The sequence below is a fragment of the Tasmannia lanceolata genome, unplaced genomic scaffold (assembly GCF_043159265.1).
Source record: "Tasmannia lanceolata isolate RefF3 unplaced genomic scaffold, GAP_Taslan_0.1 ptg000007l, whole genome shotgun sequence".
NCBI classification, from domain to species: Eukaryota; Viridiplantae; Streptophyta; class Magnoliopsida; order Canellales; family Winteraceae; genus Tasmannia; species Tasmannia lanceolata.
Window position 1 is genome coordinate 6,388,374 of NW_027518684.1, and position 13,019 is coordinate 6,401,392.

A 13,019-nucleotide genomic window follows, 5' to 3' on the forward strand; every position below is an offset into this window, starting at 1 on the left:
TCATAGACATTGAATTGGACATCAAACTAGGGGTGAAACTCGGGTCAGGTTGGGTTGAGCCCAACCCGAACCCAACCCGAGTCCCAACCTGATGAGGTTCAACCTGACCCAACCCAAGTAACCCTTTTTTACAACCCAACCCAACCCAAGTTTTTAAGCATACTACAAGAAAAAGTGACAAAAGGTCGGGGTTCACTCGGGTCAGGTTGCCCTCTACCCGAACTCAAACTCAATCAGGGTTGGGAAAACTCAACCCAAAGTTAACTACCTCTTCACCCGCTGCACTTAAAAAATCCACTCCCCCTCTCAATTGAATAGCTTCATCAACACCACGAGAGATTTCCTTATGCATGCAACTTAATTTTACAAGAGAGACCTAATTTATACCTAGGCTTTGCTCCTCAAAACTATTCCTGGTAAAACCAGGTTAAAAGTAAAAACACGCCTAACCTAGTTTAATCGGGAAACCAATAAAGAAACCTAGTATGACAGAATCATGCAACGGAGACATACCCAACAATATTCACCTTGCTTGTTTCATACCCACGTGAAGATTTTCAGTTGAATTTAAGTCCAATAATCATTTTTAGACTCACAATCGGTTCACAAAATCCAAAACAAACAGGCCTTACCCTTTACTGCATAGAATGTCACCTCATCGTTGCGGGGGCAATCTGGGTTAAGTTGGTATCAGATTCTGCTAAAAAAATGAATTAAATTCATACCCAATATCCCCCAAATTTGACAGCACAAGCTGAATCTGGATTCACAAAAGTAGACGGAAAGTATTCTTCTGCCGAGAGAGACCATGAAAATGTAGGAAAAAACAAAAAGAAATGGCTACCACAGCCTGCGGGAAAACTTCAAAAATCTGGTGATGACTTGAAACTTTAATAATACATTTCCTTTTTGCCAGCCTTTTTCTATTTCTCTTCCCCCCACCATATACACATTACAAGAATGAACTGAGTGTGGAATTTGTATACCTTACAGTGTCAAATTCAAAATATCATAACTCGCAGCAGTCCCGGCTGCGGCTCAGTGTACTCGAGACCCTCTTCTTCTAGCAGGTAGCGTTCAACTGCAACTGGTAGCCTCGCTGGAGTTCGGGTGCCCTTTGTATGGTGGCCCGTGCCCACACATATAAGGACTTGAATGCGCTGAGCAGTAGACCTTGCAGTACTTCTCAGTATGCTCAGCTCGTGCTTCAGCATATGTATGGCTTCGCTCACGTGCAACCCATGCAGGTCTATCATCCTCTCTTGTCCCTTGCCGTAACTCAGGAGTTCCGGCCCCATTGGGTTCCTAAAATATTACAAAATTGTCTGGGTGAGTTAGAGTCCTGAAGAAGCATCTTTAATGCGCCTATAGGCATGGGTTCCCATATGTTGAGTTCAATTATGATTATTTGACTCAAAATTAGGCCCTGTTCGTTAGAGATTGTCCCAAAACGATTGTCAGCCCCCAACAGATTATTGGACTCAAAATTACACGTAATTTTGAGTCAAATAATCGGTTTGGGGCTCTCAATCGGTTGTCAAAATTAAATGAACAGCTGGAAAATGAATAACCTCTGTCGGTAGATGGATTCTTTAGCTTTCCCGTGAGCAGCCTTCATCTGCATGTTATGCAACTGTCCCTTCACACTTAGGTCCTTTGCTAGAGCCTTGTTTCCAATAAGATATGCTTGTCGCGCCTGTCACACAGCAATTCATGCAGATAACTCATGCTGATGAAACTGATATCAATATGTAAGAAAAAACGCTTCCAATAATAAAACAGAAAAGGTAACACTTTGATGCTCTTATTACAGATCGTGTTCATAATATGGGGACAAATACTATAAAGAACATGTGAGGATACTTGGCACCCATGCACATATTCAGGTACCAATAGCATAAATCAAAACAACTGTGTATACTTTATAATATATAGGACAAAACGCATATTCCACCAGAAAGTAATTACAGGGCAGATGAAAAAAACATGGTAACAAAAACACAGCTTGATGAAATTGGTGTCACAATAACTAGAATACACAATAAAAAGAACACAAAAGTATCAGGTGAAATGGAGGATGGGGGATGGAATCCAATACATAATGAATTTCCAGAAGGTTACTTATTATGAGAAAGAAAGAAAAAATATGAGCAGATCCTACCAAAATGATGTCACCATTATCAGGACCCTTCACAGGAGAGACTCACTGTGGAGATGACATAAGCTGAAAATGTCTCTAATTGCACATTAGTAAGTTAATTTGACGTCTCGAATGAGGACAATAAGTTCATTAGACATCTCGAATGTGGAAAAACTCAATTTTCTTTTTCTAACCATCCATTTTCAACTCCTCCGTTCAACGCTTGCAAATGTTAAATAATTTTTTTAAGATCATGCCACCTCCATGGTGGAACCCTTTCATATGAAGGGTTTGGATACACATTGATTGACTTGTGTGCTTCCCATATTACCATTTCTCATCCAGAAATATTCCAAGTTCCCCAATTATTCCTTGAATTCACCAGGATGGCCCTGTCATCTGAAGAGTTTGGATTATGTTGATGTCAATGGTTAGGATTGGATAATGTGCTTCTCATATTACCAAATGGATCTGGAGATTCGGAAAAGACATCTATTCTTTGTGGAGGACCTTCATAATGGGACTAGTTTTAGGATGGTTTTTTTTTTTTTTGGGGGGGGGGCGGCGGGGGTGTTGAAAATGTCAACCCATTCTCAGAATGGGATTCACTTTAGATTGGGGTGTGTGGAGAAGATCAAATTTTGGACAAGCATCAAGTGCTGGGGCAGATCACTTAAAAACTATTTTCATTCCCTACATAACTTGTCTTCACGCAAATATATATGCGTGGCTGATTCATTTAGAAGAAGGGATGGAGCATTCTACTGGAATTTCTTGTTTTATTTCTGGAAAAATCTTTCGTCATTGGAAGCTACATATAGTGGCATCTTTCCTTGCTTAATTCTCTCTACTTTATGGGGTGGGGGGCTGTGATAAGATGCTTTGAAGATGGACTTCGTTGGGTATCTTCACTATGAAATCCTTTTATGAATATTTGGTTCAATCTTCCTCTTTGTCGCCAGCTAGAAGTGTTTGGATTTCTAAAGCCCATTTGAGAGTCAACGCCTTCTGTTAGACTGTTTGACTTGATAGGATTATTATGATTGATCACCTTCACCATAGACGTAAGCTGATTCTTAGTCACTCTGTTCGATGCTGAGTCAGTTGACCACCTGCTCTTACATTTTTAACTTCACTTGTAGAGTGTAACCTAAGGTCCTTTATTTGGGTCTTATGAACAATGGTGCTTACTTGATGTATTGTGATAAATCTATGATTTAGTGGACACTTTGAATTTATTGCCGACAGAAGTGTCCTGCCGTGTCCCACACAGGTGTCCACCCGTGTCGACACTCCTTTGGACACTTTTAATGTAGTGCTATAAATTTTAGACTTAATGTGGGTGTGGACACGTTTTTGTGCTGTGTCAAGTATGACATTATGCATATTGTGTTTAACTCTTTTATTATAAACTCTTTTTTAGCTCTTCTTTAACTAATATTTGATGTTGGATCATATATACTTTTTATTTTAGCCCTGTCCCGTTTCTAAGTTTTAGAGGTTTTCCGTGTCCGACAGTCCATGTCCGTGCCGACACGTGACACTCGTGTCCATGTCCACAAGTCATAGTGATAAAAAGCATTTCCTATTATCAACATGATTTATGGAAAAATTATTAGAGAAATAAAACGCTCCATGGAGGAAAATTGATAAAGAGCAATTATTTCCCATACGATACCTGTTCAAAGTATGCATTCCGAAGCCGTGCATGATCGCGAGCTTCCTCCCTCAACTCCGAATACATATTTGCTGCCAACTCAACATTGGTAAGCCAAATATAAATGCATGAGGTTAAAACGGAGTCCGTTAAGCACAAGAAAATTGTAAAGTATGTTTAAAATTGTTGCTTGTGAAGTATTTACCCACTGATTCTCCAGTCTCAAGCCAAACTGGAGCTGCCCGAGCTGCACCGTAACTTTGAGCTGCACCGTAACTTTGTAACCTATCTCCATGGACGGATTTCCCGTGCCCAGTAAACGAGCTGGCTAAAAGTTGGGAACTTCTACTTCCGCCAACATGGACATCTTCGGAACCATTTCTCTCATACTTCCATTGATTGGAATCCTGAGATGCAATTTTTCGGACAGCTGAAGCAAAATCTGGAGCACCTCTAGATGTACCAGAAGAATTGGATTTAAAAAGAAGGAAACTGTCCTTATCAACAGATCGGTATGGATTGGAAGACTGTTGGAGATTATCTCCAGTGTACTTTGGCAGGCCGTTCTGAGCATCTGGCACCGAAAGTGCAGGGAAATCCATTGCACTCAGGTTTGGAGCTGACAAGGTCTTCGAGCTCAGGTTCTGATTAAAACCACCGTCAACTTGAAGCTGCAATTGCAATAGAATAAATTATGAAAGAAGGCATTAATCAGCAACACTGCATCATCTTGCACTTAAGCGTAAAGCTACTACAATATTAGTTCACCTCTTCATAAATGAAAAAGCAACATACCTCTTTGAAAAGTTGCAATATTGCACTACCAGAGCCTCCCAACTTCCAATTGAAATACATATACTCCAAATTCAAAAATAATAAATGGGACCACCATTCATGAAAAACAACGAAGACCCGCCACAAGAGCAATTGAAACTTTAAAGATGCTACTTAGAAGTGGAGTTACATGAAGAAAATCTTGTAAGAATGGTAAGAATGATCTATTAATATTAACATAATTCTTTCAATTTTTTAATAAATCAAGTTTAATTGTTGTACTTTCTAATTCTATGACCATTCATGAAAAACAACGAACACCCGCCACAAGAGCAATTGAAACTTTAAAGATGCTACTTAGAAGTGGAGTTACATGAAGAAAATCTTGTAAGAATGGTAAGAATGATCTATTAATATTAACATAATTCTTTCAAATTTTTAATAAATCAAGTTTAATTGTTGTACTTTCTAATTCTATGATTATTATTAATAATATAATAATAATGGAAAACAACACACACACACACACACACACACACACACACATATATATATATATATATATATATATATATATATACACGTGTTTTATCATTAAGAAAATATGAAATCTTAGACAAAGCCACAAGAAAAAAAAAGGAAAAAATGGCTCACAGGGACTTAAGATGACCCTATTTCCAGGCCGCAACCATGCAGCTAGCTCCAATCTACTAGGAAACTGCCTTCAACCCTAGATTTAGCAATTGAAATACATTCTCTTTGTGAATTGGGTAACCTACTGAGCCATTAGATTCTGAGCAAATAACACTAAAAGGGCATATAAGACTAAAATGGCTCTAATCTTCCAAGGATGAGCAGATTCTTCCTTGCCAAAAGAAGGCGTAAGAGAGTTACAATTCACCAATAGTTGCCAACCCAATTTGGCATATTTACATCGATTAATCATGAATATTGAATCTATTTCCATTTTCTCTATTGAAAATTACAATATTTTCCATTTTGTGGCTTCCTCGATTGCATGCTATAAATTTCAAGGGTGCGCAATACTGGCAACTGACATAAACTTAAAGCCAAACAAAACTTGAGGATAGTTATAACAAAATTAAAACAAGAAATCAACAGATGAGTTCTTATGATAATAGTAATATTCATATGCTAGATAATTTTTGGGAAATGATAAATGTGCCCCTTTTCATTACTTGGGACACCCATCTACAGTGTATCTAAGACTTCAAAGGGGCTGATGTACTTCACATTTAAATGAATGAATGGACCTCATTGCCACTTACAATGCATCTGGGTGCCCCAAGTGATGAAAAGGGGCGCATTTATCATCTCCCTAATTTTTTTCAGTAAAGACCTTGAAAGTGGTGAAGCTCCTTACAAACAGTGATAACCAAACTTCTGAAATCATCAACCATATAAAAAATAAGTCAAGGTCCTCAAAATTCCAGATAATGGATGCTATTGATTAGAAGGTGTTTTCATAAATCATCGATTCCTGTGAGCAGCAAGGAGTGGAGAATGTAGGAAGCAGCCAGCCAGCCACCATAGAGAGCTTCCAAACTATGAAGGTTTATGTAATTTGCTTTCACTTGAATTTACTAAATCCTCAAGGATCCAACTTAGAAGTTTTGAAAAGACAAGCATGCCCCCTTTCTGACCAATAATAAAACAGTTTGAACAAATGAAGCATACCTCAAGTTGTGTGAGCATCTCAACAGTCAAGGTCAAATCACATCCATTAGCATAGTAGACATCTGCAAGGCTTTCAGCAGCAAAACCGGGGAACTGTGATGCCAAAAACTCCACAGGGTTGATTTCAGTGTCATTTAAAACAGCATGCTCACTTAAGAATTCATTTAGGAAACCAGCACTAGAATCCCTATTGTAAGGAAGCCCCTCCCGTCCATTGGTAAGGTGTTGATCACCATTCACGAACTGCTTATCCCAGGGATTGGTTGGCAAATTCAAGAAAGCAACAGAAGACTGGTCTTCCACATATGTCGGAAAAGAATATCTCATCTTTTCATTCGAGCCGATACCATCCCCAAGATGAGAAGATATTTCGCGCTGCATGCTCAATAACTGGCCACTACTAGTAGATGCAGAGAACTGTGACGCTTCGATTCCATCGTGAATGGACAAACCCGCAACTGAGAGACTCCCAGGTCCTTGAAACTCATCATCTCCCGTGAACTTGAAGTCAGGCGTAATATCATCAGGAAGCTGGTGGCGCCAGTACTGGTGGACCTCATCATCAGAATTATTTGAAACAAAAGATTCTGATCGATCTAAGATAGCCTTTCCAGAAGCTCCAGTAGCATCAAGCCTTGTGGCATCTGAATTCTTGGTGTTCCCATATGAAGATCTAAGAGCAAGAGGAACAAATTCTACTGCATTGGGATTTAGTGCTGTGATCTTATTTGATGTATTCAACTTCGAATCCTTGTTGGTAGAGAAACTTTTAATGGATAAGTTCATCTTTATTTGATATATAAATAAATGACGTAGTGTACATACAAAAGCATTAGACACATGAGAACGGACTTCCAGCTAGTATCACCTCAGTCCTGCAAATTAAAATCCATATAGGAGGAATCAAGAAATAAGGATAAAGAAAACAAGAGAATAGAAAATTCAACTGCACCACAATTTTTGCTACATTCTACATGCATGCAATCAAAGGAATGGCTGACTTTACTGTGTGTGTGTGTGGAGAGAGAGAGAGAGAGAGAGAGAGAGAGAGAGAGAGAGAGAACCCCTAATTATCAGTTCATCAGCCTGTACATCTATATACACTTTAACTTTTAGAGAAATGAAACAAAATTCACCCAGCATAGAAACAAATTCTAATTGGCAAATACAGTATGCAAAAGAGACGATTGCAGTCCTCTTAAGAGTGAGAGAGAGAGAGAAGACAATCACTATAATCAGAGATAAAAAGCATAAAATTGAAGAACTAAGGCAATGAAAATCAGCACATAGAGTCTATAAGCTAAAAACTCAAATACAATTAAGAAAACCTTCTATAGTGGCTGACATTGTGGAGGCTAGGATTTGCATTCCTCCACACGCCACAATAGGGGTGGACATGGTTCTAGTTCAACAAGAAGAACCGAACCGAACCGGCCTATTTGGTTGGGTTCGGTTCGGCTCTAGGATTTGGTGGTTCGGTTCCGGTTCTGGGTTCCTAGAACCGTGAAAATGCGGTTCGGTTCTGAGTTAGAGACTACTAATCATAGAACTACTAAGGAATCACCGGTTCTGGTTCCGGTTCTGGCTACATGACAGTTCCTAGTTATGAATCACCAAGGAAGAATAGAGACTACTAATCATAATTATCATATTACTAAACAGAGTGAGTCATCATCTTTTGGATCCAAAAACTGTCTCTTTGTACAGGAACATCGATTATTATATAGTGGTCAGTGAAGACAAAATTGCAATACACACCACAAGTATATTCATTTGGGGATTTATACAAAGACTTCATTTTCCAATAATACTTGCTAAGATGCAGATGTTGGTGTTCCTTCATCCTGCCAATCTCAAAGCCCATTGGGGTCCTGCACGCCCAGTTGCATTAACATGGATTCTCACAGTAACATAGCAACAACATATTGAACTTCACACCACTCATAAAGCAGAGCGAAAATGTGGTTGACAACGAGGAGAGGCATCTCTTGCGTGTTCACTAAATTTGACTCCAAGGAACCAAGCCCAATAGTTCTGTTTCAGATTTTGTCTGCAACTAGTTAGATTATGAAGCCACTTAAGTAACCAGCATATCCAGAAAAAAATTTCATCTACAACCAATCTATCCACGTACGGATGAGAGAAAAAAAATGTCAGATAGTATTTGCAAATATCTATGAGAAGAATTCTTGAAATCTCCCTTATTTCTTTATTTCCGATTAGACAACCCACAACAGACTACAAGAAATCATTCTACACACTGCAAAATTCGCCCCTTTGTTTCGAAGTTTATTTTTTTCGTTGGTCAAGATCTGTGTGCTCTTGACAAGAACTCTACAACCCTCTCCGACTAGTCATTCCATCCAATCTCACACTTAAAGTAATGAAGAAAATGCCATTAAAATCGATAAAGGGACAAAAGAGACCAAACCACGAAAAATGGAAGCTCAATTCAACATGGATAAACAAATAAAAATCTGAATCGAGAGAGAAACCGAAAGAAATCACGCAATAAAAGATTGCAGAAACTCTCTTCTAAAACCAAAAAAAAAAAAAAAAGTCAAAACAAAGAACACGTAATTACAAAAGTTTTGAAGTTATAACAAATAATAACAAGCCAAATAACAGCAATGATACACAATTCACCACTAAAAAAAAAAAATCAGATCCATGAATCTCATCTCCCAATCGTAAACCGAAAACCTAGCCGAAAATCACAAATCCGGAAAAAAAAGCGCTTTTGCGTCCACAAAATAAGCAAAAGGCCACGGCAAATCCGATCGGGAAACAAAAACGCGGAATCAGAAAACCAGATTCAAAATCCAGATAATCTAGAACTATAGATCTGGAAAAGATGAATGGATATGGAATCAACCGAAAGTGAAATGAAAAGTAGAAAGAAGAAATGAAAAATCAGAGATCTATACCTTTAAACAGAGCTCGATAAGATGAGGCAGGAGATCTTCTTCTTCTCAGTTTTGTTTTTCTTCTTTCAAACCCTTGTCAAGAGCACCACCACAAAAAGAAGCTTCATATCAAAACCCAACCTTTGGCCACTCGATGAGTCTCTGCCTCTCTCTTGACCTTCTCTCCTTTACCAGTATAATTAAGAGATTACACGGAAAATAGCCTTATCTTTGGTTGAAATGACAGGAAAAGCCCTATGCGTACGAAATATATAAGACAAAAGGAAATGCTATGATACGCCCAAGGGTTTGATATTCACAGAAACTACGTGGCACCCGTTTCTTCAGGAAAATAAAAATAAAAAATAAGGTTGAGTATTGGTCGGTTGGTCCCCGCAGTGGGGTCCACAAAAATCTTCTCATTTGGATGGTCTTAGCCATTCATATTGGATGGCATAAATGGACGGTTTAAAATAGGGCTGTCAATTTCACCCGAAAAAAAACAGGGATCCGCCCCGCCCCACCATGTTTGGGGCGGGGATTCCCCGATTCGGAGAGGGGAAGGGGATTTTAAAAATTCCCCGGTGCGAGGAGGGGAAGGGGAAGGGGATGGAGTTGTCCCCTCCCCTACCCGCCCCGTCCCGCCTCGCCTCATTAATCAATGCCATTTTTTGTATATCTTTAAGTGTTTTTTTTTTAGGAAAACTACTAGAAACTCTGTGGATCGGCTACAAGATTCCCCCAAACATAGACTTAGCTTGGCTTTTCCTTTTAATTAGCTTCTGAGAGCATTTTGGGAACTATAATAACCTTTTGACGGATGTTGAAATAATAAAGACAAGCTGAATGAGTGAGTGTATGCAATTATCAAAAAATCGTAGTGCCAACATCGGTAGCCAAAATAAATTGCATTTTATTATTAAAAGTATGGTATGGCCCGCACCATACGATGATCCAAACCATCCATTAGATGGGGCACACCCTAAATAGGTTGTGCCCCAAAAATCATTTCCATAGGTTGATCCGAACCCTCCGATCTATGGAGGAATAGGATCATTCAGTACCTCTACAGATCGGAGGGTTAGGATCAACCTAAGGAAATGATTTTTTGGGCGCAACCTATTTAGGGTGTGCACCATCTAATGGACAGTTTGGATCATCCTATGGTGCGGGCCATACCTTACTTTTAATAAAGTCAGGAGTGCGATCATCAGAATACAATAGTGCTCATAACATTTCCCAAAATTAATGATCCAAAATGGGGTTTGGATGTTGGGTACTCTAAGTGGCAGGCTATGATATCACTTGATCTAAAATTGAAGTTGGATCGAATCCAATTAGCAATGTGCGGAAATCCCATCATCCAACAACAGCTACTGTCGGTCCAATGGGTCCATCCATCCATCGTCCACACACAAATACCGAATATGGATCTGCCCTCTCTTATTAAATCTTCAAGTAAAAAAACACTGCAAATAAGTGAAATCTGGACGTTCGTTGTTGCCCAGCATTTCAATCAATATATAAAGAAGAGAAGACAAACTCCTTATACCAATCTCTTGCTAATTTAATTAACAGCTAGCCTATCGATTGTTAGTTTATAACATTTTTATATATTGAAATTGCATCAAGTTGATTAGGGACACCCAGCATTAGTGTATCAATGATTAAAGAGGGGGTGATGGCGAGGCGGGGCGGGAATTTTGTTCCCAAGGATGCGGGGAGGGGAAGGGGATTAGATATTACATTCCCCACCATCCCCGCAGAGGGGAGGGGAAGGGGAGCGGGGAAATTCCCCGCAGAGGGGAAGGGGTAGGGGACCCCAACATCCAGCCCCGACCCGCCCCGTTGCCGGCCCTTTAAAAGTTAAGAAGAAAGACAAGGTCACAACTCACAAGACTCAGAAAACGATGTTTTGATAACCATGGCCCGGCCCCGAGGGGGGCCCATTGGATCTAGGTTACGCACTTACCACTCTAATTTTACGAATTATAGTGCTGAAATAAACGTGGTTGGATGACATGGATCCAACGGGGAGCCATTGGGGTTGGGTTTATTAAAGGGAATCCGTCAGTTTAGCACTCCTCCAACAAGAATGCTAAACTGAAGAGCGCCCTAGTAAAAAGAACAACCCAAGAGCACTCCATTAGATCCTGCAAATTTCAAGAAATGATAAATGTGGCAGGGTGACGTGAATCTAATGAAGAATCGAATTTCTGAAAGGGCATTGGCCCCATGCCATCAAAACATGAGGTGTAAAATGGTGGGATCCACCTTGTGACTCACCCCATCAAAATATAACATAAAATCATGGGCCCCACCCGATGCATGGGTTTGAGGAGAGTTGATGGAACTCACCCTATCAAAACACGGTGCAAAATGGTGGGACCACCCTATGCATGAATTTGGGTGGAGACGGACCAGACGGTGCATCCATTCATGGATTTAAAATGGTGGACCCACGATATGCAAGGGGTTGGGTAGAGAATTAGAGATGGTGCGACTTACCATGTCAAAGCATGATTTGTGTAATGGTGGGGCACACTCTTGATATGCACATGGTTTTAAATTTCGGAATTTCGGGAATTTCGGTCAGAAATTTAGAGAAAATGTAATTTTTTTATAAAAAAAAAGAAATTTCGGTCCAAAATTTCGAAATGAATTAAATATTCTTTTTTAATTATTACCAAATTTCGGATTTCGGTGGGGCTCGAAATAGGTACCGAAACCGAAATTTAGAACCTTGGATATGCATTGCTGTAAAAAATCACCATAGAAAAAAAAAAAAACCAACAAAAAAAAATTCTCATAGAAAAAGTTTCCCAAATTTTTTTTTTCCATAGAAACAATTGACAAAGGAAAAGCACAGTAAATGAATATAGGCAACTGCGCATACTCAATAGCCAAAAACACATCCCGCAGTAGAATTGTTGACATCAATTTTATCTTGGTCTATGAAGGCCGCCAATGTGGACATGGGTCCTAGAGATCAAACATATTGATCTACCACATGAATGGTCTTGGTAAATTATAGTACACTTGATGCCACCAAAACTAGTTATCAATTGCAAATTAGATTATATTAATTTGATCATATTTGCAAGGGCAATGATAAATTCACGCCCCTTGGAGTACGCATACACACCCCTTATGATGTGATTTGACGTCAAAAGGCGTTAAAGTTGAGCACTGTTCATGCCGTTTGACGCAAATCGCATTAATGTGATTTAACGCGTTTTGACATCAAATCACATTATAAATGGTGTGTATGCGTAATCCAGGGGTGCGAATTTATCAATGCCCTATTTGCAAATGGGACATTAAGACCCTTTGGCGGACATTAATATGGGCCTCTTTGGAAACCTTTAAATTTTTTTTGCATATAATCTTATGAGGGCTGCTATCAAAACAGGAATTCATTTCGAAAACAAAGAGGAAACTCAAAAGTGAGCTCGAATCCCCACAGAATGCAAAAACACAGTGGAAATGACTATCGTCTGTCAATTCCACTTTCATATTTATTTTCCAAACAAAGTCTTGTTTGGGAAGTGTTCTCCTAATCCGATGTGCAAAATGGTTTTCGAGTTGGATATGGTTATCTACATATCGTGGTTATAGTAGTTCTGGAAATCATGTGACATATGGCTTCTAATAATGATCTTAATATCCTTTTACAAATAAGATTTGCTTAAAATAATTTTATTTACATGTAAGGACCAATCTTGATGGCAACCAAAAGGGCCATATTGTATATCATTTCTAAAAAAATTATAACCATTATTTGAAAGTAGTCATATTTAACTTCGGAACCATTTGCATGTACAAAATGAGACCATTATATTGG

The 13,019-nt window shown here is 39.1% G+C and overlaps 1 protein-coding gene across 1 annotated transcript; it reads right to left on the minus strand.

Moving 5' to 3' along the window:
• Window positions 1-731: 731 nt before the first annotated feature.
• Window positions 732-9,392, minus strand: LOC143881625 (polyadenylate-binding protein-interacting protein 7-like). Its single transcript, XM_077384823.1, has 6 exons — window positions 9,197-9,392; window positions 6,270-7,144; window positions 4,003-4,468; window positions 3,819-3,889; window positions 1,572-1,696; window positions 732-1,305 (listed from the first exon to the last, which is right to left on the minus strand). The coding sequence occupies exons 2-6, from the start codon at window positions 7,053-7,055 to the stop codon at window positions 1,002-1,004; spliced, it is 1,752 nt and encodes a 583-aa protein (XP_077240938.1). The 5' UTR covers window positions 7,056-7,144; window positions 9,197-9,392; the 3' UTR covers window positions 732-1,001.
• Between the last annotated feature and the right edge of the window lie 3,627 nt (window positions 9,393-13,019).